The 24,713-nt window shown below is 69.3% G+C and overlaps 3 protein-coding genes across 3 annotated transcripts in view; 1 reads left to right on the forward strand and 2 right to left on the reverse strand.

Moving 5' to 3' along the window:
- Nucleotides 1-13,907, reverse strand: part of CHLRE_01g034500v5 (uncharacterized protein) — an 18,396-nt gene extending 4,489 nt beyond the window's left edge. Inside the window, exons 1-17 of the mRNA XM_043058697.1 lie at nt 13,574-13,907; nt 12,159-13,427; nt 11,678-11,863; nt 11,261-11,470; nt 11,045-11,127; nt 10,706-10,856; nt 10,232-10,474; nt 9,991-10,092; nt 9,709-9,821; nt 9,061-9,421; nt 8,597-8,854; nt 8,226-8,348; nt 6,227-8,008; nt 5,934-6,029; nt 3,451-5,766; nt 1,460-3,256; nt 130-1,070 (exon numbers count right to left, since the gene is read on the reverse strand). Of these exons, the coding sequence (XP_042928611.1) occupies nt 130-1,070; nt 1,460-3,256; nt 3,451-5,766; nt 5,934-6,029; nt 6,227-8,008; nt 8,226-8,348; nt 8,597-8,854; nt 9,061-9,421; nt 9,709-9,821; nt 9,991-10,092; nt 10,232-10,474; nt 10,706-10,856; nt 11,045-11,127; nt 11,261-11,470; nt 11,678-11,863; nt 12,159-13,427; nt 13,574-13,630 (10,088 nt within the window). The 5' untranslated portion in view covers nt 13,631-13,907. The remainder of the gene's footprint in view (nt 1-129; nt 1,071-1,459; nt 3,257-3,450; nt 5,767-5,933; nt 6,030-6,226; nt 8,009-8,225; nt 8,349-8,596; nt 8,855-9,060; nt 9,422-9,708; nt 9,822-9,990; nt 10,093-10,231; nt 10,475-10,705; nt 10,857-11,044; nt 11,128-11,260; nt 11,471-11,677; nt 11,864-12,158; nt 13,428-13,573) is intronic.
- A 258-nt stretch (nt 13,908-14,165) lies between these two features.
- CHLRE_01g034550v5 (uncharacterized protein) lies at nt 14,166-15,874 on the reverse strand. Its single transcript, XM_001690034.2, has 4 exons — nt 15,590-15,874; nt 15,270-15,392; nt 15,001-15,105; nt 14,166-14,796 (listed from the first exon to the last, which is right to left on the reverse strand). Exons 1-4 carry the CDS (start codon nt 15,704-15,706, stop codon nt 14,611-14,613), a joined length of 531 nt encoding a protein of 176 aa, XP_001690086.2. The 5' UTR covers nt 15,707-15,874; the 3' UTR covers nt 14,166-14,610.
- Nucleotides 15,875-16,204: 330 nt separating this feature from the next.
- Nucleotides 16,205-24,666, forward strand: CHLRE_01g034600v5 (uncharacterized protein). Its single transcript, XM_043058698.1, has 13 exons — nt 16,205-16,542; nt 16,697-17,207; nt 17,347-17,543; nt 17,687-17,923; nt 18,088-18,751; nt 18,911-19,391; nt 19,616-19,812; nt 20,008-20,186; nt 20,495-20,705; nt 20,863-21,574; nt 21,699-22,135; nt 22,315-23,334; nt 23,505-24,666. The coding sequence occupies exons 1-13, from the start codon at nt 16,498-16,500 to the stop codon at nt 24,062-24,064; spliced, it is 5,451 nt and encodes a 1,816-aa protein (XP_042928612.1). The 5' UTR covers nt 16,205-16,497; the 3' UTR covers nt 24,065-24,666.
- Nucleotides 24,667-24,713: the final 47 nt, after the last annotated feature.

A 24,713-nucleotide genomic window follows, 5' to 3' on the forward strand; every position in this document is an offset into this window, starting at 1 on the left:
AACGGCAGCGCAACAGCCCGAAGCGCTGCCTCTGCCCTCTGCCCCTCAGCCCGTGCCCTCACAAGCCCCCACCCCCACTCACCCGCCCACCCGCCCACCCGCCCACCCATCCATCAATCCCGCACTCACTTCTGCCGCAGCTGCTGCACCGTCTGCACCTTCTTCCAGAACATGTACTTGGTGGCGGCCGGCGCCACCACCAGCCGCTGGGCCAGATCCGCCAGCTCGTCATTATACTGTTGCAGCGTCAGACCCGTCAACCGCTCCGGATCCAAAGACGACGCCAGCGCCTCCTCCAGAGAATCCAACAGCCCACGCGTTGCGTGGCCCGTCAGCGCGCCGCGCTGCGAAGCAGGCGCGCCGGCGGCAGAAGCGCGCGCCGGCGGCGGCGGCGCTCCGCGCCGCCCCTGCTGCTGGCGCCGCGAGCTGGGCCCTGGACCGGCGCCGGCAGACGAGAGCGAGCGCGCGCCGTCATTGCTTGTGCCGGGTGGCAGCGGGAAGGGGTCGTCGCCGTCGCCGTCGCCGCCGCCAAAGCCGCCGCCGCCCGCCGCCGCCGCGTCCTGGCCCTGGGATCGCAGCTGCTGCATCGCCCTGGCGAATTCCGTCGCCATGCGCTCCACGGCATCGTCGTACACCTGCCACTGCTCCGCCTCCGCCTCCGCCAGCGCACGCGCCAGCCCCGGCCCAATGCGGACCGGCTGCCGCTCCACCGCCGCCGCGGCGGCGGCGGCAACGGCCGTCGCCTCCGCCGCCTGCGCCACCGCCACCGCCGCCTCCACCTCCGCCTCCGCCTCCTCCAGCGTCTGCGGCGGCGCCTGCTCGCCGGCCGCGCCCTGCCGCACCGGGGCCTCCGGCGTGGCGGGCTTTGACGCCAGCGCCTGCGCGCGCAGCGCGGCTTCCGCCGCCGCCGCCGCGGCGGCCTCCGCCTGATGCGCCGCCTGCACCGCCACCGCCGCCAGCGGTGTGGTGTGGTGTGGCCGGTGCACGGGGTCCACGCCAGGTCGGGAGGAGTAGGGGTCGGAGCTCCACATGGCCCGCAGCGCCTCAAGCTGCCGCAGCACACCCGCGTCCTGCATGCGTGCGTGCGTGCGTGCGTGTGTGTGTTAAAGAGCACAAGGAAAACATTACGCGTGCGTGTGTGTGTGTGTGTGTGTGTGTACAGCAGGTGCGCGGGTGGGGCCAGGGCAGTGGGAACAGGGTGGGTTTGTGGTGGTAGAGGTGGGGAGTGGGGGCGAAGAGAGATTCGAGCCGTATGTGCGTGAGGGCGAGCAGGCGCAAGCAGCGCGTCCAGATGCGGCTGCATCCCATAAATACAAGGTGTAAAACCATCACGGCACGGCAGCAAGGCAGCTAGCTGTACGTGGCACATAACAGACTGAGCCCAACCACCACACTCCCACTACACTCCCTGACAGCCACGCCCACCGCCTCCTCCCCTCACAGGCCTCGGCCACCTCACCCTCAGCACCGCTGCCTGCGCCTCGTCCAGCTCTGGCGGCGGCGGCGTCATGTCGGCGTCCTGCTCCCTCAGGATGTACTCCACCGACGCCTCCTTCGCCGGCGCACCCTGATCAGCCGCCGCCGTCGCCGCTGCCGCCGCTGCCGGCGGCGGCGCGCTCGCGCTGGCGGCGCCGTAGCCGGCCAGCGTGGCCTCCGGCCGCAGCCCTGACGGCGAGGTGGCGGCGCTGCCGGCCTCCGACGACGGTGACGATACGGAGGGGTCCGAGTCGGCGGAGGCCTGGTCCGCCGTCGCCAGGGCGGCGACGGCGCGACCGCTGGGCGCGGCCACCGGCTCACCGGTCGACTGTGGTACGTCCAACAGGCCCGCATCCGCATCCGGTGCGGCCGCCACCGCTGCCTCAACCGCGCCCGCCGCAGGCAGCGCCGCCGCTGCCGCGGCGGCGCCAGAGTTGCTGGCGCCGTGAGACGCTGCGGCCGGTTGCTGCTGCTGGGGCTGCTGGAACATGAGGGGGTCCTCCAGGACTTGGTCGCCCGTGCGCAGGTTGCCGCGCCGCCGCCGCGGCGGCTGGCCGCTGCGCGGACGCACCCGCTGGCCCGACGTCGGCCGCGAGGGGCCGGAGCCCGTGGTGAACATGTCACCCAACGCCGCCGCCGCCGCCGCGGCACCGGGCAGGCGGCTGGGGTCTAGGATGCCGTAGGCGCCGGCCGCCGAGGCCGTGGCGAGGTTGCCCAGCGCGTTTTGCATTGCGGCGGAGGCGACGCCGGCGCTGGCGCCGCTAAGGCGTGCAATGGGCGCGCCGCCGGCGCCGGCGCCGGCGCCGCCGAGGTTGCGGAGGCTGGCGCGCTGCGTGAGCGCGACGTAGGCGGCGGCGCTGGAGGCGATGGCCGGCGCGCCGGAAGAGGTGACGAAGGGCAGCATCAGCTCAGCCGACGGCAAAGCAGGCATGTCGCCCGCGCCCGCCGCAGCGGCGCCGCCGCCGCCGCCACCATCGCCCAGGCCGACGCCGACGCCGTCGGCGTCAGGGGGGGCGCCTGCGGCGGCCCCGGCCGGCGCAGCGCCGGAGGCGGTGGTGCCGCCAGGGCCCAGCCTGGAAGCAATGTGCGGCCCGGCGCGATGGCGCGCCAGACCCGACGGACTGACGGGCTCACTGCCTGCACTTGCGACCGTCGGCAGCGCCTGCGCTGAGCTGGGCCCGGCGGCGCCATCGGCACCGCCGTCGCTGCCCGGCCACGGCGACAGCCCGTCCGACTTTTCTGACAGGCGCTTCCGCGCCTCCGCCGACTCCGCCGCCGCCTTGGCGGCTGCGGCCTCCGCCTGATGCTGATGGTAGGCCACGAGCCGCTGGTGGTGCGGGTGGCCCATAAGCTGTTGGGACAGGTAGTTCTGCATGTGCGCCGAGCCGGCGGCGGCGGCGGCCGGGGCCGCGCCAGCCGCCACCGCCGCCGCCATGCGCGTGCTGGCGGGGTCGCCTCCGGCGGCCACCGCCGCCTGCGCCACCGCAACCGTCCGGCTGTAGCCGGGGACTCCGTTTCGCAGCAGGTTTTGCAGGATGGAGTCCTCCTGGCCCGCGCCGCCCAGGGCCGCGGCGGAGGCGGCCGCGGAGGCGGCGGCGCTGGCTGCGACGCTGGCAGCGGCGGAGACGTCGACGCCGGTGCCGTCGTCATCAAACAGGTCATCGAGCCAAGGGTGGTTGAGGTCGAGGCCGTCGGCGTCGGCAACGCCGGGGATGCCGGCGGCGCTCTCGCCGCCGTCCAGGGTGCGGGCGGCAGCGCCGGACTTGGTGGTCTGGGCGGACTGGAGTGGGGAGGAGGAGGAAGGACAGGCAGTTGCAGGCACGATAAGCAGATGCCGTGGGCTGCCACTGATGAAAGCAGAGTGTGACTTTGACGTGTTTGAGCCCATTCTGTACCCAGTCGCTACACAACGCCCCACACTCCCATCCCCCACCCCCCTCTACCACTGCCACCCACCCCCACACGGCCACACACCTTGGACGCGGCGCCGGCGCTGCGAGCGCGCTCCTGCGCCCGCTGCTGCCGCGCGCGCTCCGCCTCGTCCTCGCTCTCCGTCATGAACGCCGCGTCAGTCACCTTGTAGCGGCCGCGGCCGAAGCGCGACGCCTGACGGCTGTTAGGGCTGCGGCGCGAACGGCTGTCCGGCGACACTGAGGAGCTGCGGGAGCCGGGGCGGCTGCCGCCGCCGCCAACGAGCGCCGCCGCCGCCGCGGCGGCGGCCTCCGCCTCGCCCTCCGCGGTGCCGGCGGGCCCCATGATGCTGCTGGCCCGGCCCTGCGTCAGCCTCGCCCAGGTGCGCTGCTGCCGCTCCGCCGCCGCCGAGGCGTGCGCGCTCTTGCGCCGCGCGCCGGCCACGCGCGTGCGCGCGAGCTCCTCCTCGAACTCCCGCATGAACGGCGAGTCCGCCGGCGGCGTCATGTATCGCTTCAGCGCCGACGTCAGGCCGGTCGCGGCGGAGCCGCCGGCGGCGGCCGCGGCCGCCGCCGCCGCAAACGCCTCATAGGTGCCCAAGTCGCCGGCGCGGCCGGCCGCCAGCTCGGCTGCCAGGTCGTAGTCGTCGAGCATGTGGGAGCGCGCCTCGGGCGGGATCCAGACACTGCCGCGAAAATCGAACTGCTCCTCAAAAGGAATGCTCGCGACCACCTCGCGCACCACCACCGTCTTGGTCCGCCGCGTTCGGAAGGCGGAGCGCGTGCGGCCGGGGCCGCCCTGCGACGCCTCTGCCGCCGCCGCGGCCGCCTCCGCTGCCGCGGCGGCTGCCGCCGCCGCGCCAATCACCGACGGCTCGTCGCCGTCGGCCTCCGCCTCCGCCATTTCTTCCTCGTTCTCCTCCCGCACGATCTGAACTCCGTAGGGCGTGACCAGGATGCCGTCGGCGGTCAGCGTCAGGCCGCCCAGGGTGGTGACGGCAGCGCCGCTGCCGCCGTCGGCGCCGCTGGCTGCGCTGTTGACGTGGCCGCGGCGCAGGTGACCCCCCATGAAGATGTTCAGCTGCTGCGCAGTCACGTGGAACTGCGGTCGCGACCCCGGCACACGAGCCTTCTTCGCGGCGCCTGCGGCGCCGGCGCCGCCACTGGCGGAAATCGAGCCGGCGGCGGCGGCGGCGGCAGCGGCAGCGGCGGCGCCGCCGCTGCTCTCCTCGGCCAGCATCGTCCGTGGCGTGAGCTTGGTCCCGAAGGTTTCGCTGTCGTCGGCGCCGATGTCGCCGCCGCTGCTGCCGCGCTTCACGCCGAAGCTCTCGAACGCGGTGTTCACGTCGGTGCCGCTGGCGGCGCCGGCGCGGCTGGGGCTGCGGCCGCTGGAGTTGCGGCTGCTGCTGACGGCGGCGCCGGGTGCGCCGCTGGAGGGCCGCTGCCGCCTGCTCGCACCGGTGAATGACAGACCCAGGAGCTCCTTGATTGGCACCTTGGGCACACCCGCGGCGGCGGCCGACGGCTCGTCGCCGTCGTCCTCGCCCTCCTCCTCGCCCTCCGCCAGCGCGCCCAGCCGGCTGCCGCTGCCATTGCCGCCCAGGCCGCTGCCCTCCGCCGCCGCCGCTGCCGCGCCGTCGCCCGCCTCGTCCTGCACCAGCCCGTCCATCAGCGCATCCAGACCCAGCATCTGGTGTAACAGCGCCTGCGTGCGCCGCTCGCGCCGCAGCGCCGCCGCCGCCGCCGCCGCCGATGACTCCTCCTCCAGACCGCCGTTGGGCACGCCAAGGACGGAGCGGCGCGATGCGGCGGCGCCGCCCAGCCCGAGCACCGACGCCTGTCGGCGCGGCGGCGCACGGCCGCCGGGCGGCACGCGGGCGGCGCCCAGCCCGGCGCCCACGGCGCCACTGCAGCTGGCGACGGCGGCATTGGCAGCGGAGGCCTCCGCCATAATCGCAGCCATCTCCGCCGCCGCGCCGTCCAGCGCGGAGGACAGGATTCCATACATGGAACCTCGCGGCGCCGGCCCGCCGTTCATGCTCATGTTGATGTCCCGCATAGCCGCGATGCCGCCGCTGAGGCTGGCGTCGCCGCCGCCGCTGGAGGCGGAGGCGGCTGCCGCGCCGGCGGCGCCAAAGGCGCCGCCGAAGGCGCTGCCGTCGACCGCGCCCGCGTCACCGGCTCCCGACCTTTGCGAGAGCTGGGAGGCCTCTGGAGAGATGTGGGAGAGCTGTGCTGAGGGCGGCTCGCCTAGGGGTCCGTAGACGATGTCGGGCAGGGTGGGCAGCGCCGCCAGGTGGGGAAGCACGGCGCGCAGGATGTGGTCGGACTTGGTGTGCACAGACTCCAGCGTGGGGATGGCCGCGGGCCACGGGAAGTTCTGCGTTGAGTAATTTGTTTTATTGTGTTTTATGCGAAGGTGAGGACGCTAAGCGTTTTGTATCCGAACAGGCGAAGCTGGATCGATGCCAGTTGGAAGCAGCAGCGGTGCTCATCATCAGGCAACTCTCCCTCAAGTACCCGGAAGATTCTTTCTCCCGCTCTCACCGCCGGGTTGAGGATCTTGCCGGTGGTGAGGATGCCGGGCACTGTGAGGTACAGGAAGTTGTTCACGGGCGGCGGCGGCTGCAGCGGGTCCACCTCCTGTGATTGTGCGGCAGTGCGGATTTGAGGGCGTGGTGTCGTGCGCGAGCGTGGGCGCCTGTGTCAGCGATTTCTGGCAATGCGCAGAATCCGATTGCGCGTGGTGTCGTGCGCTGGCGCCGCATACACTGGCGCATGCACGTTCACGCTATCCAAAGGCCCTCTGCTACAATGGTCCAGGTAACGGAGGGACCCACCTCCTCAGTGCGCGGCGTGAACGCCTGCTCCGCCTCCGCCTCCGACGGCTCCGCCTCCTCTGCAACCGTGCTGTCGGCGCCGCCGGGCCCAGAAAACGAAAAGCCCTCCACCAGATTCCGCAGCGACATGCCGCCGGCGGCAGTGCTCTCGCGGCCCCACACCGACGACGCCTGGCTCTTCATGCTGTTGCGCCGGCTGAGGCCGCCGCCGCCGCCGCCGCCGCCAAGGCCGCGCCGTGACGGGCTCCGAAACATCGACCCGCCCGCCACTGAGCCGACGCGGCTGGCAGCTCGGGTCAGCGCCTCGCCGCGCTGCGGCGTGGTGCCGCGCGACAGATCGCCGTCAGAGCCTGCCCATCCGCCAGGGCTGTCCGCGGCGCCGTCGACACCAAGGTCAAACGCGATGGAGCGACCGGTGCCGCCGGCGTCGCGGCCGCGCGTGGGGCTGAGACTGGGCGAGCCGCTGCCGCGCACGCGGCGGTTCTCCATGGCTCGCCGTGCCGTGGCGAGCATGGGCGCGCCGTGGCCGGCGGCCACGGCAGAGGGCGAGCCAGGCTCCCCCTTTTGCGGCCGGCCGGTCATCATCTCCATGCGAATCACGGCGCTCTTGCTCAACGCCGCCGCCTTGACATTGCGCCACCGGCCGCGGCCGGGGCTGAGCGACGGTGAGCCCACCGACTCAGTGCCGGTGCCGGGCCGCGTGGGGCTCACGCCCGCCGCCGCCGACACGGCCGTCAGCACCGCCGCCTCCGCGTCCTGCTCCGCCGCCGCCAGCGCCGCCGCGCGCCGCTTCGCCCTCAGTGCGTCCATGTCAAAGTCCTCATCCTCATCCGGCGGCGGCAGCAATGCCGGGTTGATAGTGCGCACCGTGGCGGCGCGGGCGCTGAGATCCGCCGCCAGCCCGCCGCCGTCGTAGGACCCCGCCGCCGCCGCCGCCGCCGCAATCGCGGACACGCCATGCTCCAACGACACGCCCGCCGTTGCCGGCGCCGTGCCCGCCACCTGCGCCGCCACCAGCGCCGCCGCGGCGGCGGCGGCGCGCGCCGCCGCCTGCGCCGCCGCGCCGCGCCGGTCCAGCCGCGTCAGCGTGAACTCTGGCCGGTGGCCCGCAAACGCCTTTGCCTTCTCCGCAAGATCCACGCCTAGCGTGATGACCCTGTCGCGGTTGGTGCGGTGGCGCAGCTCCGCCGCCGCCGTGAGCAGGTCACTGGCTAGGGCGCCCGACAGCGTCATCACCAGCGCATCCCCCAGCAGCGTGCCGCGCGGCACGCGGCCGCCCAGGGCGCGGCGCAGCATCGGCGTCTCGGCGCCGCCGGCGGCCAGCACCACGTGCAGCACCGTGTCGAGGAAGTCCTCCGCCTCACACACCTTGTGCATCAGCAGCGTGTCTTGCTGCTGCTCCGGCAGCAGGATGCCTGCCGGCTTGCGGGAAGCGGCGCTGGGCAGCGCCAGTGCGGAGTCGGCGGCGCCCTCGGCAGCGCCGCCGCCGGCTTCGCCGGACGCTGTCACGTCAACTGACTCAGCCGCAGCGCCGCCGCCACTGCCCTGCCCCGGCTGCCGTGGCTGCTGGCCGTCGGCATCGTCTGGTTGGGTAGAGACGTCGAGGTTGAGGCGCGCGAGGCGCACCTCGCGGCGGATGGCGGCGACAGCGTCCGCCAGAGGCAGCCGCGCCTGGTCGATCATGTGTGCGGCTGGGTGGTCGGGGTGCGGCATGTCGCTGGCCACCAGGCCCACCAGCCGTTGCCACAGCCGCGGGTCCTTCTGCGCCTGGCCCAGATAGATCTGCGTTGTGCAACAATTAGGCATTGCTTCGGGTTAGTTTAGTTTAGTGCATGGGGTCGTGTCGTGTTGGCCGCAGTCACGAAACACATGTGGATGACACAGCGCTCAAGGGCGTTTCCTGGCCGCAGGGTGTTTGCGTTAGCGAGACAGCCAGCGTGGCGCATGAGGTTGAGAGGCAAGCCCCGGTGACAGAGCGCCTTGGCGCACGGACACGTACGTGTGAGATGGGGTGCTCGATGTCTATCCACTGCCTCTGCGAGTTGGTGATCTCCCGGTGACGGACCACGTTGAGGATCTGCAGCCGCTCGCCGGCCTCGTGGTAGAAGGGCCCCTCCATTTTCTGCAGGTGCGGAAGCCACGTGCGTGCAAGGTCATAAGCATGAGCGGGACAGCGGGAGAAAGCGGCCCGGCATGAGAACATTCAGTGGAAGGATCAGCACAACCCGGACACGAGTCACGGTGACTGAGCCCTGACGGTGTGTTACGCAGCGGCACGCCCAAGACACGCATACGCACAAACAATCACACAGCCACACACTCTGTCAAACTCTTTTTGCGCAAGTTCTTTTGTCGCAGACGCACGCGCACCTCCAGCTCCCCCAACAGCTGCTGCATGCGAGCCAGGTGCATGCCCGGCGGCGCAGGGGTCGCCCAGGGGTCTGGCGGCGGCGCGACGGCGGCACCGCCCTCCGCCGCCGCCGCCGCCGCTGCCGCCGCCGCGGCCTTGGCAGCCGCGGAGCCGGCGCCTGTGCCCGGGCCTCCGGCCAGCGCCGCTGCCGTCCCTGGCACCAGCTCGATGAGGGGCGCACCGGGCACTGGCATGCACGGCACCTTGGCCATAAGCTCCTGCGTGTGTGTGTGTGTGTGTGTGTGTGTGTGTAGGCGTGTGTCGGGGGAAAGAGGACAAGTGAGCGAGTTTAGGGGCAGGGCCTTGACACTTGAAAACGCGCCTCTCCCCTCTCACACAACTGGCCAGGCCACATCACCACCCAGCACGCCACGGCCCACAGTTCCACCTCCGCTTCCCCTGCGTTTCCTGCACCACCACGCACCTGCTTCTCCAGCGGCGAGCGCCATGTGGCGCCGGCAGGAATGGGGTAGTCAGCCATGGAAACGAACAGCTCGAACGACCGCCCGCCGGCACTGCCCGGCGCCGCCAGCGCCTCGCCGTCCCCAGCGCCGCTGAGCTCCGACGCTCGCGGCGTCTGGCTGCTTGCCCCGCCGTCACTGGCGCCTGTGGGAGTCGCGCCGTCGACGCTCTCGCCCGCCGCGGCGCGCATGCGCTCCAGGGCAAGGCGTGCTCGCTCGCGGCGCTGCAGCTCCGCCCACTTGCGCAGCGCCTTGAACGCCGCCTCCATGTTGGCGGTGGCGGCGCGCGACATGTGCAGGCCCAGCAGGCAGCGCATCCGCAGCCTGAGGGTGAGGTCAGGAGGGCGGCGGCAGGAGGGCAACTTCAGGAGGGCGACGGCCAAGAAAACGGGCATGGGGGAATGGCCGGATGGCAGGGTGGGGCTCGCCACAGTTGGCAGTGGCGGCTGGGCTGGCTACCCAAGCTCAAAGTACGTGCAACGTGTGCGGCAGCGTGTGCGACGAAAAGGACTGCGTTCAAACACACACACACACACACACACACACACACGCATGCACACATTCTGGTGTTGGGTCTCCCTTCCGCTTCATTGTCTAACATGCGCGCGCACCTGCCGACCACGAAGTTGCGCCAGGCGCTCCAGCAGGCGATGAACCACATGTGCGTGGCGTCGTCCAGCATTGCGTACATGGGGCACAGGCTGGTGGCGCGACGCGACATGATCTGTGTGGTGTACATTGTGTGTGCCAGAAAAGCACAAGGCGGAAGTATGTGTGTGTGGCGGAAGCACGCGTGTGTGGCGGAAGTAAGTGTATGTATGTGAGTGTGTATTACAACCAGCACGCCATGCGGTAGGTGAACGGGGTGATGCATTTACACGGGGCCGCCGCACCTGTATGGAGGCCGCGGTGTTGAGCAGCTTACTCATACGCGCCCACTCCTTGAAGCGCCGCAGCGCCAGCCGCATACGCGCCCGCCGACTGAGCTCCGCAACCTGCGCGACAAAGCCACACCCGTAGTTGGAACGCCATGCAAACACTTCAGCATCCAACGTACTGCTGTTCACACACTGCGGCATATCTCCCACACGATGCTCCTGCACGCTACGCCTGCACGCCCCTGCAACTCCGCACCTCGCGTGCGATGCGGCGCACGGCGATGTTCCGCCGCGTGATGTGCTGGACGGCCTCAAACACGGCGCGCTTGATGCGCCGCTGCCGCCGCGCCTCCGCCGCGTTGGCCTTGAACGCGTTTATCGCGTTGCGCAGTATGGCCTCAATGTGCTGCGCCGCCGTGGTGATCCAGGCCTGCCGCATCTTCTTGTTGCGCCGTGTGAAGAACACCCAGAAGTTGAAGAAGTGCTTCACGCGGAAGCCCTGTGTGTAAGTGCGTGTGTGGGTGTGCGGGCGCGTGTGTGGGCGTGTTAAAGAGCACAAGGAAGCACGCAGGACAGCGTACGTGATGGTGGTGGTGCAATGGCATGCGCCAGAGGCTCCCACGGCCTTGACCTTTGACGCGCACCCACCTACAGCTACTGTTGCAGTATAGCCCCGTCCCGCCCATCCGCTAGACCCCCCGCCCCCTGATGACAACTGGGGCCACCGCACCTTGTGCAGCAGCACGATGCGCGAGTGCAGCTCCCGCGAGCGCGTGTGCTTGAAGAGCCAGGCGTCCCACTCGGGGATGCGGGGCCGGAAGATGGGCGGCGGTATCTGCAGCCGCTCGCTGACCTGGATGATGGCCCAGCGGAACCAGAACCTGCAGGTGTGCGTGTGCAGGTATGCGCACGCCGGCAGCGATAATCAGTATTCGTGAGTCCGCAAGTGCTTGTAGCCTGCAGGGCTGACCCCCCTGCTCCCCGCACCAAGGCGCTGCCGCGCCGCCACCTGGAGAGCGGGATGAGCTTACCCCCCGCCCCACCCCGCTGTGCCCCCCAGGGTACCCACCTGAACAACAGCCTCACGTACTCCTTGAAGCGGCCCTGGTCCATGCGGCGCAGCACCTCGCCCGCGGCCTGCCGCTTCACCACCTGCACCGCAGGAGTTCGGAGGCCCAACAAACTAAGTAGCTTGGCGAGCAGCGGCACGCACAACCAGTGTATACATACATCCGCGGCCACCAGCATAGACTATATACATCCCCGATCGACGCTGCCAGCGCACCTGGTTTGCCACCGCCTTGCGCCAGGCCGTGAGGTACATGGCGGCGGTGCGGCTGGGCATCTGGCGGCGCAGCACGTTGGCAACCAGCGCGCCCAGCGTCAGCTTGGCGGCCCACGGGTCGCCGCCCGGCGGCGTGCACAGCTGCCACAGCTGCTGCGGCGTGGCGTGCTCCTTCACGCTGCCGATGGAGGCGCGCAGCTTGATCACGAACTGAGAGGGGCGGGGGCAGCGGCAGAGGGAGGGAGGGACATAGCCGTGATTGCCGGGAGCACCGCAGGGCCACGTCAGGGGTAGGAGGAGGCAGGGGACTACGCTATGTGGCGAATGATGGGAGTTGGGGTGGTGAGCGGTGGCGTGTCCTACGAGCACACACGGCAGCTCCGCCTGCCTCCCGCCCACCCGCCAAGCCGCCCTCACCCGCAGGAACAGCTCATCACTCAGCCGTATCCATTCGCGCCACTCCTCAAACGCCCGACGGAGCAGCCGCCGCCGCGCGTGCAGCACCGCCAACACCAGCTGCTTCAGCGGCGAGAACGCCAGCCGCAGCTGCCGCCGCAGGTGCTTCTGCCGGACCGCCCAGTAGCGGTTGAAGAACACGCGCACCTGCAGCCGTTACACGGTGGCATACACACGCACTCAGCATCGCTTTGCAGTTCAGGTCTTCCTGTGTGGCTGCCTACCAGTCGTTTACCTCCCCTGCGCACGGCTGTGCTCCGCCCCGCCAGGCCGGCTGCCATGCTGCACTGCAGGCGGCCGCCCTGTGGCCTGCGCCGCCCGCTGCCCCCACGGCATTGGTGAAAACAACCCCACCATACTTTTCCTGGCTCATACGCATGCACTCCACCCCACCCCAACCCGCCAGGCCTGTGCTCCCCCCAGCTACCCGCCACAGCCGCACCCGTTGCGCCCGCCACGCCGTCTGCACCACCAGCGCCGCCTCGGGCGCGTACTGCTCGAACTTGTAGTCGCCGACGTAGGCGTCTATCTCCGCGTCTATGGCCGCCATATCGCTGTGGAAGGCCCGCGCGCGAGCGCCCGCCGCCTCCTTTGCAGAGGCCGCCGTGGCCGCCGCCAGCAGCGCACGGTACTGCACCTGCCCGGCGATGACGGCGCCGCCGGCCGCCGCCGCCGCCATCGCCCGCTGCGTGCCCGCCAGCGGCGGCACCAGCGGCCCCATGATGCCGCTCGCGCCGCCGCCGCCCGCACCGTACCCGGTATAGCTGGCAGCGAGGTTGATGGTGCCAGTGGGCGTGGCCCGATAGGTGGCTGTCTCCGCAGGAGACGCGGAGCGCAGCGGCTCCGCCACGACTGACGGTGACGCCAACCGCATCGGCGGCACTGGCGCCGGCGCCGCGCCTGACAGTGAGCCGTCCCCGCCCGGCCGCGCCGAGCCCAGCGGCGGCGAAGACAGCGACTGGAGAACCGGTGACGGCGCCACTGCCCCCGGCGCGGGCATGCCCGGCGCGCCCGTGGTACCCACGAAGCCGGCCGTGCTGGTCCGCAGCAGAGAGGTGTAGTTGGCGGCGAGGGTGACCGGCGCACCGCCCAGGAGCGACACGCGCATCATCGCCGGCGGCGGCTGCTGCCCCGCCTGCGGCGCCTGCGGCGCGCCTGCGCCGTCCGAGCGAGGCCCCAGCCCCGCCGCGCCGCCCCGCCGGGCTGCGGCGGGCTGCGGGCTCAACATAGGCGAGCCGTCCCCGGCGCCCACGAAGCGCACGTGCCCGCCGGCCGGCTGCTGAAGCTGCAGTGGCGGCGGCGGTGGTGGCGGCGGCGTTAGCGGCTTAGTCGGCAGTGGCTCGGGCGCTGCTGGGGATGAGGCGGGGCGCAGGTCATCATCTTGCAGCAGACCCCGCGCCCTCGCCTCCAGTGCGGCGGTCTGTGCCCGGATGGTCTGCAGCGCCGCCTGCGCCTCCACCCGAGCACGGGCGCGCTCCCGAGATGCTGCAGCCGCAGCCCGCGCCTCATCTGCGGCTGCCTGGAGCTGCTGTGTACTGGCCTTGTTGCCAAACAGCGCCTCCGCCACAACGTCCATGGCGCTGTCGGCTGACGCCGCTGAAGCCGCTGACGCCTCAGCAGCAGGTGGCCCAGCCGAAGGCAGCGACTTGCGGAACAAATCAGCATCCCATTTCGGCTCCTGCGCTCGCTTTCGAAGGCGTTCGTCCAAGGCCTGTCATCACGGGACGGGGCGTGGGTTTCGGCGAGCGGTAGAGACCGCTGGCCATGCACAAAGCAACATGCAAACCCAGACAGCCATGACTGGGCAGGACAGCTCGCCGTCTTTGCAAGTATTTCCCCAAGACAGAGCTCACGCACCTCCGACAGCGCTTTAAAATGCCGCAGCGAGTCGTCAAATTCATCTTGCCCCGCCATTTCCAGGCCTTAAAGGCTCTGGGCTTCCCAGAGCCTCCTTTGCTCAGATATCTAGAGCTTCCATAGTGCGGCTCCTTTGCCAGGCGCCTCTGCAGATAAACTGCATTCCTCCTTTGCCCAGCACGCTTGCTCTGCGACCTCCTAAGCAATTAACGCTTAAAGGCGTACATAAATGTCTACAAATATTGATAGGAAGCGCAAACGCTGCAGGTCAGTTTGAGCACTTCGATATGTCGGTTTGACGCCTAGAGTGAAATGCATACAGACAAAGCAAGCGATGGTCCAAACTATGCTACATGAGGTTTCAGGCAAGGAGAGGAATTGCGACATGCATGTCACCCGTGCGTGGCGCATGACCATGTCACACTCCTACCCTCCCGACCTCTACGCGTCTATGCTGCTTCTGTTCCGCCCATACTTCCACCCTGCTTGTCTTCTGGGCAGCGCGCGATAGGCCGATGGCTATGCTGGCGGCATTGCTGCACTGGTATAGGGGCAGGCAGGGTTCCAGTCCATGAACCGAGCTGGTCTGTGGGCATGACCAAACGTTAAAGCAGCGATGCACGTCCCGCAAGGCGGCAAGTTGTTTGTGTTCGTCAGTGCTCCAGACATGCACACCGATTATCCTTCCCGTTCTCGTCCAGCTACATGCTTGTCTAGACAATGCCACTCCACTTGAGGCGATGCCCCTTGCGCTCCACCACCGCCACCGCCGGCTTTACTTCAACATTGGACCGGACCCGCCCTAGGAGCGCCCAGGCCCTCCAATGCTCGCAGCTGCATCACACGAGTCCTTTGCTCGCACGCTTATCTCCTATTACGTGTGCCACCCGCGTCACATCAAAACCCCATGAGAGGCACGCCATACTGCATCAGCACATCCCAGGCACTCGTGCCAGACGCCTCTCTTGCTCCATCTCCCGTCGGCCCGCGCCAACCTAGACCACTAGATACCCCTGTCCACGTGTACCAAACATGAATCAGTTGATCATCTCCTTGACCATCGACTCGAACTGCTCGTTCGTGATGGTTTTGCTGACTCGGGAGAAGAACACAAGGAACTCCTCCTGCGTGATGAGGTTGTCGCTGCCGGCCTTGAAGTCCGTGAAGATGCTGCTCAGCTCCTCCGGCCCCAGCGTTTGGCCGCCGTACCGGTTCGCGTACATCTGCGGCACAAGTCAGGCGTGCATGTGCAGTTGCCGCTAAGTGACTTGCCAGCCCCCACCTGCCGAACATGAACACCGCAAAGAGTTCGCTTTGCTGCCACACCCAATAGCAGGGTGCCCGTGGTGGAGAGCCCAGGGATGCCTCCAGTGGCAGCGCTGTGAAACATCCCTAGTAAGGTCACCCACAGCATCACTCGTACACACCTGCATGGACCGGAAGGAGATTCGCCCCGTGTCCTGCTTGTCGATGACGCGGAACAGCTCCAGCAACTTGGTTTTCCGGTGCAGTGGCAACCCAGTTACCGGGTCCTGTGAGGTGAACGGCACCGAGCACATGGGCTGCTGAACAGAGGCATATACGGTATGGAAATGTAGTTCTGTCATACGTATCACCGGGTGGCTAGGTGCGACCAGTCGACCGAGAGGCTCCAGGCTCTCGGCGGCATCTACAGCGTGTGGCTGTGGGCACGCACCTGCTTCGCCTGGTCTACCCCATAGTGCACGCTGTCAATGATGAACTGCACCGGGTCACGGGGCATCTCCTGCACGAGTCCTTGTAGGCACTCCCCGAACAGCTTGTCGAGTTGGTGCTTGGCCTGCGTCAGGGCAAGTGACGTGCGCTCAGGGGGGGGGGGGGGCGCGACGACCCAGGCAACACCCGGGAGGAGGCCGCGCCCCCGATACCCAACACTGGCCCTCTGAGTCGGGGACTATCAATTTCATAATCTGTTGCATTATTAGCTTATAGCTTGACGTATTCCGCCAGCAAGCGCACATGCCCTCAAGCGCTCACCAGATACGCCTCGTCTTGCTTCTTTAGCTGCTCATCTGGAAGCGTGTCAAGTTTGTCTACATGCCTGCCCTGCACTGGCGGGGGCTTTTGCCCAGGCTTCTGCAAGAGCGAGTCCATCGTGCAGACTCGCCCTTCCTGCGGATTTCTACTTAAGGCTTTGAAGCTAAACAGATAAAAATTACAGTGCGAAGATAAGTATGTGAAACGTCGTGCTCGTAAGAAAACTGACTTCGAGAGACTTTGCCGAAGCAATATGTGACGTTGACTACGTCGCCGAACTACAATGAAAGGTTATGTGGTGACACTTGCGGGGCTGCACCAAATCGAGGGCCCGCACCGCCCATGCACAAGGGCCGGGCTGTCACCTGTCGGGCGTACTCTCCCATGCATCTCAGTTTCACTGCTGCATCCAGCTAATTAGGCATACTGTAGCCTGCCGCTTGAGCTCCAGGAGTGGGCTTTGAGCTGGGCCTTGGGACCTTGTGGGCGTAAGTGCGTGTCGGGTGCACGAGCAAGGGTTCGGCACGCACACCCGGCCATGCAGCACCCGGCCACTGACCGGGCTTGGTGCTGAACCGCTGCTTCGTTCTCCTTGTGCACCTTGCTGTCGTCTGTGTCAAGGTCCTCGTGACATAACCACGCGGTTCTAGCAAGCGATAACAATGTTGCAGTCAGATCCAGGCTGTCCATCGTTTAGCTTAATCGCAGTCTCGCCTATTGCACGGGTGACTACTTTATATCACATTATTTTATACACTGTACTTGAAATACTTACTTGACTTGACTTAAACTCTTTACTCGCTTGCACTAGCGCAGTGCTAAGGGCTTGACTGCCTGCAGCTCCCCAGCGGCAAACCTAGATGGACTGTTGTCGCGCCTAAGCTAACAATCTTCTTACCAAGCTCGTTATGGAGGTGAACCACACAAAGGCTGGAGCGGTGCGGCGCGGAGCGGTAAGAGAGGACAGCTGCAGCGCTCATTGGTCGCGACTGTTGCCCGACTTCACGCCCAAAGGCTCACAACGAGAGGTTTCTTATAAAGGGCACTACTATGCACAGGGATAGGCCAGACACCAGCTAACACCTGGCCCCGCACTGACGTCTGCAGGCCCCCGCAGCAGTGCAGCAGCCGGTTGCGACCGCAGCGCCCACAACCAGCGTGGAGTCCCTCAGCTTGGAGCGCGTCTACGGTGTGGGATCCTGTGCGCCGCAACCTTCCACCGCCGTGAACGGCACTGCTGCTGGTAGTCCGCTCTCCGCCACCGCTGCACTCGCGCACCACCCCATCGTGCCGGGCTTGCTTGCCTACAGCGCCGGCGCCAACGTTGTGCTGTACGACTGCCATGCTAAGCAGCAGACGTCGTTTTTCTCCTCGAAGCCCACGAGCGGTGGCAGTAGCCGGCGCGGCCTGGCCGCGGGCGCAGCTACTGCTGGTGCGGCGGCAGGCGGCCGGCCCTTCGCCTGCCTCGCATTCTCCCGGGATGGCGTGTACCTTGCGGCGGGCGAGCGCGGCGGCAACAGCCCGGAGCTGGTGGTGTGGGAGGTCAGCTCGGGCCGCTGCCTGACGGCGCTGCGCGGCCACCGGCACGGCGTGGGCAGCGTGGAGTTCAGCACCGACGGTGCGTGCGCGTGCGCCGGCGGACGCCGCAATACTTGTTGCGTGTGCACGCGTCTGTTACGGTATGCGGTAAATTCCTCTGTTGCCGCCGCCGACACTGGGGATAGTTTGCATGGTCTCCGTCCTGGTCCTCATCGCAGGCCGGCTGCTGCTGTCCAGTGGCGAGGGCTACGATAGCCAGCTGTGCGTGTGGGACTGGAAGGCGGGCGTGCTGCTGGCCAAGCAGCACACGCAGGCCGAGTTGCTGCAGGCGTCCTTCGTCAGCGAGGAGCCGGCGGGTGGCGGCAGCGGCGGCGGCGCCACCATCACCACTGTGGGCAAGGCGGGGCACTTCAAGGTACGGCCGGCGGCGCGGCAGGGTGCGAAGCCGCAGGGTACCGTAAACCGCCACAACCGCACCTACAACATAAGCCGCACATGCTTGCTTGGTCGGCTAACACGCCGACATGGATTGAGCCTCGGTGTGTGTGACCTGTGCAGCTGTGGACGCTGGCGCTGCCGGCGGGCCGCGCCGTGACGGCGGCGACGCTGACGCCGCGGCCAGTCAACCTGAAGGAGTACCGCGGCAGCACCTGCGTGGCGGTGCGACCGTCGGCGGCGGCGCCCGGGGCAGTGGCGGCGGCGGGGGCCGGGCCGGTGTATGTGCTGACGCAGCCGGGCGCGCTGCTTACGCTGCGGCCCTCCACGCGGACCATTGAGAAGTCCGTGAGCCTGCAGGTGCGGTGTGCAGCTGGACTGAGTGTCTGAGAGCGCGGCATGGAACTGTGCCAACGCTGTTGGACAACTCGGCTTGTGACGTAGGCTCTGTCCAAACGGAAGTGGAGACCTTCTTTCCCTCCAGGGCGGCAAACCTTTACGTGATAAACGTCTTGCCGCTGCAGGTTCCGGCCGCCTTCGCGCTGGCGGTGTCGGCGTCGTTGGTGGCGTGCGCCTCCAGCGCGGGCGTGGTCCGCCTGTTCGCGGCGCGCACCCTGGCCTTCAAGGGCAACCTGCCCCGACCCACATCGCGAACAGCCGGCACCGCGGCCGCGGCCGCGGCCTGCGGCGCCGCCGGCGCCGCCGGCGCCGGCCCCGCCACCTCCGCCTCCGCGGGGGCGCTGTTCCCAGACGCTGTGTCGCTCAGCTTCGACGCGACGGGCGAGCGGCTGACGGTGCTGTACTCGGACCGCAGCGTGGTGGTGTGGGACGTGCGCAACCCGGGAAAGGTGGTGCGGCACCGCAGCGTGCTATCGCACGCCGGCATCGTGTGGGGCGCGGCGCTGGTGCCGTCCTGGCAGGCGGCGCTGTTGGGGCAGCAGGCCGCGCCGGGGGCTATTGGGTTTGCCCCCATGCCGGGGCCGCACGCCGGCGGAGCCGGCGCGGGGGCGGGCGCATGCGCGGGCGAGGGGGCGGGGGCGAGTCCGTCGTCGGTTTTGGTAACGTGCGGCACGGACGGCAGCGTGCGGTTGTGGAACGTGTGCCTGGACAACAGCGCCTCCACGGCCGGGCCGCTGGGGCTGCCGGCGGAGCTGGCGGGCGCGGCCAAGATTACACGCACGCTGCGAGGTGGGGGGGGGCACTGGAGACGGGTGGGGACTGCCATGCTGTTCGTACCGCTTGCACCAACAGACTGAAATACGCAATCCTTGATGGAAAGTACATGGCGCAGAGCCAGGAACGTAGCCTCGAAGCATCGCCAGGCTGACTGCTTGTTCCCGCTTGCAGCCATCATTTACGCCACGCCGCCTGACGCTGCGCCGCCGGCCCACCCCGGCCGCCGCGGAGGCGCCGCGCTCGACGCGCCGCTGCCTGGCCCGGGCGTCGCACCGTCGCCGGCCTCGCCGCCGCCCGTGTCGCTGCGCTGCGTGCGCGTGAGCCCCTGCGGGCGCCACCTGGCCGTGGGCGACTCCCGCGGCAACCTGCGCGTGTACAGCCTGGCCTCCCTGGAGCTGCTGCTGCTCAAGGAGGCGCACGAGAGCGAGGTGCTCACACTCGACTACTCGCCGCCCTCGCTGGACGGCACCTGCTACCTGGCGTCCGGCAGCCGCGACTGCCTGATCCACGTCTTCGACATGGCGCGGGGCTATGAGCTGGTGGGCACCTGCGACGCGCACGGCGGCGCGGTGACGGCGGCGCGCTTCGCGGCGGGGCCGGGCGGCCGGCTGGCGCTCATGTCCTGCTCGGCGGACAAAAGCGTGGTGTTCAGGTGCGCGCGTTGTGTGCGGGCTCCGCTTTGTCTCGCAGCACCGGTGACACCCCCGATGGCTGCCTTCAAATCTGTGGGGTGTACCACAGGCTTGATACCCGTGCACGACTCCATGCTCGTGTGGGCGTGGCCCCGCCTCCACACCCCCAGCCCCTCTGCACCTGTTTGCCATATATATACACACACACACACACACACACACACACACACACACGCACACACAGGCACGTGCAGCTGGACGCCACGGGCGTGTCGTTCGCGCCCTACCGCACCGAGCGCCTGTCGCGCGGCGTGCTGTACGACATGGCGGTGGACCCCGCCGGCGGCCGCGCGGTGGTGGTGGGGCAGGACGGCCAGCTGCGGCTGTTTGACGTGGCCACCGGCCGGGCCATCCGCAACTTTAGCGGCGACCCCAACTGCGGTGAGGCGCAGAGGTCTTCCTGGTCGGGATAGGTTGGTCCAGCACGTGCGTGCGCGCAGGATGCGGCACAGCAAATGAGGACCGGACCTACTTTGGCGCGCTTTAACAGCTTGACACGCGCTTGGCAGATTGCGTCCACCGTATCCACCACTCCACCCCCACCACGCCCCGCCCCGCCACGCACAACCCCCGCAGGCGAGGCGGTGTCGGTGGCGCTGGACCCCAGCGGCCGCCTGGCGGTGTGCGGCTGCGCCGACGGCGCCGTGGCGCTGTACGACCTGGAGGCGGGGCAGCTGGCGGGCCGCGGCGCGCCGGCGCACGGCGACGTGTGCACCGCCGCGGTGCTGCTGGAGGACTACCGCGGCCTGGTCACGGTGTGTGGGGGCACACGGCACGTAGGGGCGGGAGGGGCTTGGGAGGGACGGGCTTTGGGTTGGGTCGGCAGGGCGTGGAGGGAGAGGCGGGGCTTGGAAGGACAGACGGGGCTTGGAGGGGAAGGCGGGGCTTGGAGGGGTGTGGACTGGAAGGGCTTTGGCAGGAATGGGAACAGGAATGAGGGGAGAGGTGCAAACGCAGATGTCGTGGGGCTGAGGATGATAGGCCAGGGCTGCCGGCCCGCATCAGGCTTGAGCAGCGCAGGCGCGGCCGGTTTACCCTGCGTGTGTGCGCATGTGATATGCAGGTCGGTGGTGACGGTTGTGCGCTGCTATGGCGGCTGACGCCCAAGCTGGCGCAGCGCATGCAGGCGGCGGCGGTGCACTGCCAGAAACAGCTGGAGCAGCAGGCGGCGCAGCAGGCAGCGATGGTCCGCAAGCAGCAGCAGCAGGCACTGCAGGCAGCGGCGGAGCCCGGGGTCGTGCATGCCACGCCGGCCGCGGCACCCCGGCGCCGAGGTGAGCGTACAAGGGCTCGCCACAAAATCAGCAACTCTAGTTTTGCAACCCCGGCCTCGTGACAATTGTAGCATCGTCATGATCTCGTAGCACCATCATAAAGCGGGCATGCTGTGCAAGCAAATCATGACGCCCGCTGTCCTGCCCTTTGCTGCAGCTTGGGGCATGGGCGATGCTGCGGGCGCTGCGGGCGCTGGCGGCGAGGCCCATGGCGCCGGCGGCGGCGGCGGCGGCGAGCCGCGGCAGGTGCACGTGGACGTGTCCGCCACCATCCTGCGCGTGCGCGAGGGCAAGCCGCTGCTGTCCGTGGACCGCCTGCCGCGCTGGGCGCAGCAGGCCTTCCGGCAGGATGGAGCGGTGGAGGAGGATGGCCCCGCGACCGCTAGGGCGGCTGGCGCCGCCGGTGCTGCGCCTGCCGGCGCAGCCGCGCCGGCGGCGATGCCGGCCGGGAAGTGGGCACTGCGCATGGCGCCGCCGGCGGCGGAGCCGCCGCCGCAGCTGGCGCAGGCGGCGACGAGCTCTGCGGCAGCGCTGGCAGCGGGCCTTGCGGGGCGCACGTGGGCGGCGGAGGTGGAGGAGGACGACGAGATGATGTGCTGCGACCCACTGGACGAGGAGGACGCGGGGCTGCTGCTGGGGGTGGGGCAGGAGGAGCAGGAGGCGGCGCCCGCGCCGGCCGCGGCGGAGGCCGAGGCGCTGGAGGAGGCGCAGGCATCCGCCTCGCCAAGCCGGGCCAGCTCGCCGCGGGAGGAGTTGCCGGAGGAGCCGGAGTCCGCCTGCGCGTCCAACAACCCCGGCGGTGGCGGCGCGGCGGCTGCGGCGGCGGCGGGAGAGAATGCCGGTGACGGCGTCCGCCGCGACCTCTTCAGGTGCGGGCAGCTCCCAACGGCACAAACCTGCATGCATGCACCGGGGGAAAGACACACCATCAACCGCATTTGCTGAGCTGCCGGTACCTCGCTTTGCATCCCTCCCCTGCGGCCCTGCCCACAGGGAGCACTTTGACAGCCTGGGTATGGATCAGGCCTCGGCCACCAAGCAGGACCCGCGCCGCCAGTCGCTGTCCTTCATGTACCGCCAGGCCCGCGCCACCACCGCCGCCGTCGCCGCCGCTCCCGTGCCGGCTCCGGCTGCCCCCAGTGCAGCGCCCGCGCCCCGCGCGCCTGCTCCTGCTGCCCCGGCCCCGGCCGCGGCACCAGCTGCTGCGGCTGCGGCCGAAGCCAAAGCCGGCGGTGACGGCGGCGCCTCCACGCCCTACCTGGCGCGCGTGCCGCTGCCAGCCGCCATCACCACCACGCGCGGCAACACGGCGGCCCTGGCGGGCGGGCCCGCGGGCGGGGTGGAGGAGGCGGACGGCGGCATCACCAGTGCGGCCTGGACGCCGGAGCGGGCCATGCTGCCGCTGACCAGCCCCGTGCTGGCCAAGACAGGTGAGAGAACGGGCGGCTGAGGCTTGGGGTGAGAGCACTCGGACGGCGTAGCCGCGCACGCGGGTGGGAAGGGAGGAGTCGCGCGGTGTTGCGTTGCTACAAAGTGTCGAAGCTGTACCATGTTTAACAACACCCTCTCCAGTCTCCACCCACTCATGCCCACTGCTCCCGGCCCGCAGACAAGCAGCTGGCGGAGCTGGAGCTGCTGCGGCAGCGGGTGCTGGCCAGCGCACTGCGCAGCAGGCCCAAACAGCCCGCCACCGCGGCGACGACAACCGGCACCGCCGCCGCCGTGACGCCCGCGTCGGCGACCGCAGCGCCGGAGGCAGCGCCGCCACCGGCTGCCAACGCCGCGCCCGCTGTGCCGGCGCAGCCGGCGCCTTTGCCCCGGTCGCCGGAGGGCGGCATGTCCAGTGCGATCACCTTTGCCCAGCCGCCGCCGCCCCTGACAGCAGGGCAACCCGCCGCCGCCGCCGTGTCGCAGCCCGCCACCGCGCCGGCCCTCGCTCCGCGCACGGCGCCGGAGCTGCAGCCGACCACGCCCGGCTTCTCGTCCCTCACCGCCGCCACACCCATGCTTGCTGCGGCCGCGGCCGCCGCCGCGCTGCAGGCCCCCGTGCAGGTAGGTGCCCAGACGGCGCAGCCGCCGCCCGCGACACCCATGCCCTCTCGCAGCGACGCCGGTGGCGGCGGCGACGGCGCCGCGGCCAACATGCACATGTACGGCAATCCCATGTTCGGCATGACGCCCGGGACACCGGTCGCCGGGCTGGCCGTCGCGCACACGACCGGCACCGCCGAAGCGGTGGCAGTGGCGGCCCCGGCCCCCGTGCCAGTGGCGGCTCCGGCTGAGGCGCCCGCGGCCTCGGGAGCGGCTGCGCCGCCCGCCGCGACCACCACGGCACCCGGGTCGGCGGGCGGCAGCTCGCAGCGGCGTGTGCCCCGAGTAGCGCTGCCCGCCATCAAGTCTAAGGCGGCCAGCAGCAGCCCCTCGCGCGCCGCCACGCCGGGTGAGGCGGAGGTGGAGGCGGCGCTGGGGGCGGCGGAGGGCGACGCAACCGTGGCGGTTGTGGTGGCTGGGGTGGGCGTTGCGGCTACTGCGGCGGCTCAGGCGGAGGCGTTGCAAAGCCAGGCGCAGCTGCAACCACAGACGGGGGCTGAGACGTCGCCGGAGGCAGGCGTTCCGGCGGAGTTCACAGGTGCGTGTTAAGGCCGCGGTGTGGTCCTGGGTCCACGCACTGTCACCCGCCCTTGAGGTCCGTCGTGGCCCGTTTGTATCGCTACAGTGTAACGCCGACTGTCACATGCTCCTGCACTTGACTTGGCTCCGTGCCGGGACCTCGTCCCCTGGCCGCCTCTCCCGCCGCAGACGCGCTGTCGGCGATGCAGGCGGCGCTGGCTGGCTTCACCGCCGCCTTCCGCCGCCTCCAGTTGGCCACCGGCGCCGCCTCGGTCGGGCCAGCCGGCACTGCCGCCGCCGCACAGTTCCACGCCGCGTCGCGCGCCGCCGCGGCAGAGCTGTCCGCTCTCCACCTCACCCCGCATGCGGTGTCGGCGCCCGCTGCTACCACACAGCCGCACCCGCAGATCCAGCCACAGCAGCCGGCGGCCACTCTACCGGCGGTGGAGGAGTGCAGCTCGCCGCGCCTGCCTCAGCAGCAGCCGCACGCGCCCGCGGCGCCAGCCTCTTCCGCCTCCGTGTCGGCCTCTGCCATGGCCGTGGGCAGCAGCCAGGTGGCTGTGGAGGTGGGCAGTCTGGTGGAGAGCCTGGTGGAGGAGAAGCTGCAGGCGCGCATGCGGGAGGAGCTGGCGCGCGTGGAGCAGCTGGTCACGGCGCGGCTGATGGCAGCCATGCAGTCGCAGCAGGGGCTGCAGGGGCTGCAGGGGCAGGCGGCGGTGGCGGCGGGGGTGCAGGCAGCGGCGCGGTAGGAGGGAGTGCGGGTGTATTGGTAGCGGCGGTGGTACTGAGCTGATGGTGGTGGTAATGGTGCAGAGGTGTGGGTGTGTAGGCCTCCGGTTCGGTGTTTAAGCGTTGGTTTGATGAGAGGGAGCATTGGCTTGCTGTGAAATGTGGGATGTGGATACCGTACTGTGTGTCCGGGTGTGGGTGCCAATGCACGCGGACTGAGACCGGTTGCTGAGTGGTGCATCAACGCTGCGTGGATAAGAGCTGCATCTTGACATTGCTGGGAAATGGCAGCCTGGTGCTTTGACGCTCGCACAGGTGAAAGGTGAAGCAGTACATGTCCTGACGGCACAAAGATAAGGCGCCCCACTCGCACCGAAGGGGCGGGCTGGGTAAGCCTCAGAGCCAAACTGCAAATGTACCCGATCACAATCAGTCTCTACCGTACCGCATGCTGCAGGGATGGCTGGCCGCACGAACAGACTGAGCCCGTGCTTGTCCCGGCCCCAAGGCCATTGCCAGCTCCCTAGGTCTTGATAAGTCCTCCATCTCTACGAGAAGCACCAATACATGGCGTGTTTGTTACAACCCGAACTTGGCGAAGGAGGGCCCCGACGCTTGGGTACTTGACACGCGGGAGGGGATGGGGCTGAATAGCACACGCTCATCGCT

Source organism: Chlamydomonas reinhardtii, chromosome 1 (genome assembly GCF_000002595.2).
Source record: "Chlamydomonas reinhardtii strain CC-503 cw92 mt+ chromosome 1, whole genome shotgun sequence".
Lineage (NCBI taxonomy): Eukaryota > Viridiplantae > Chlorophyta > Chlorophyceae > Chlamydomonadales > Chlamydomonadaceae > Chlamydomonas > Chlamydomonas reinhardtii.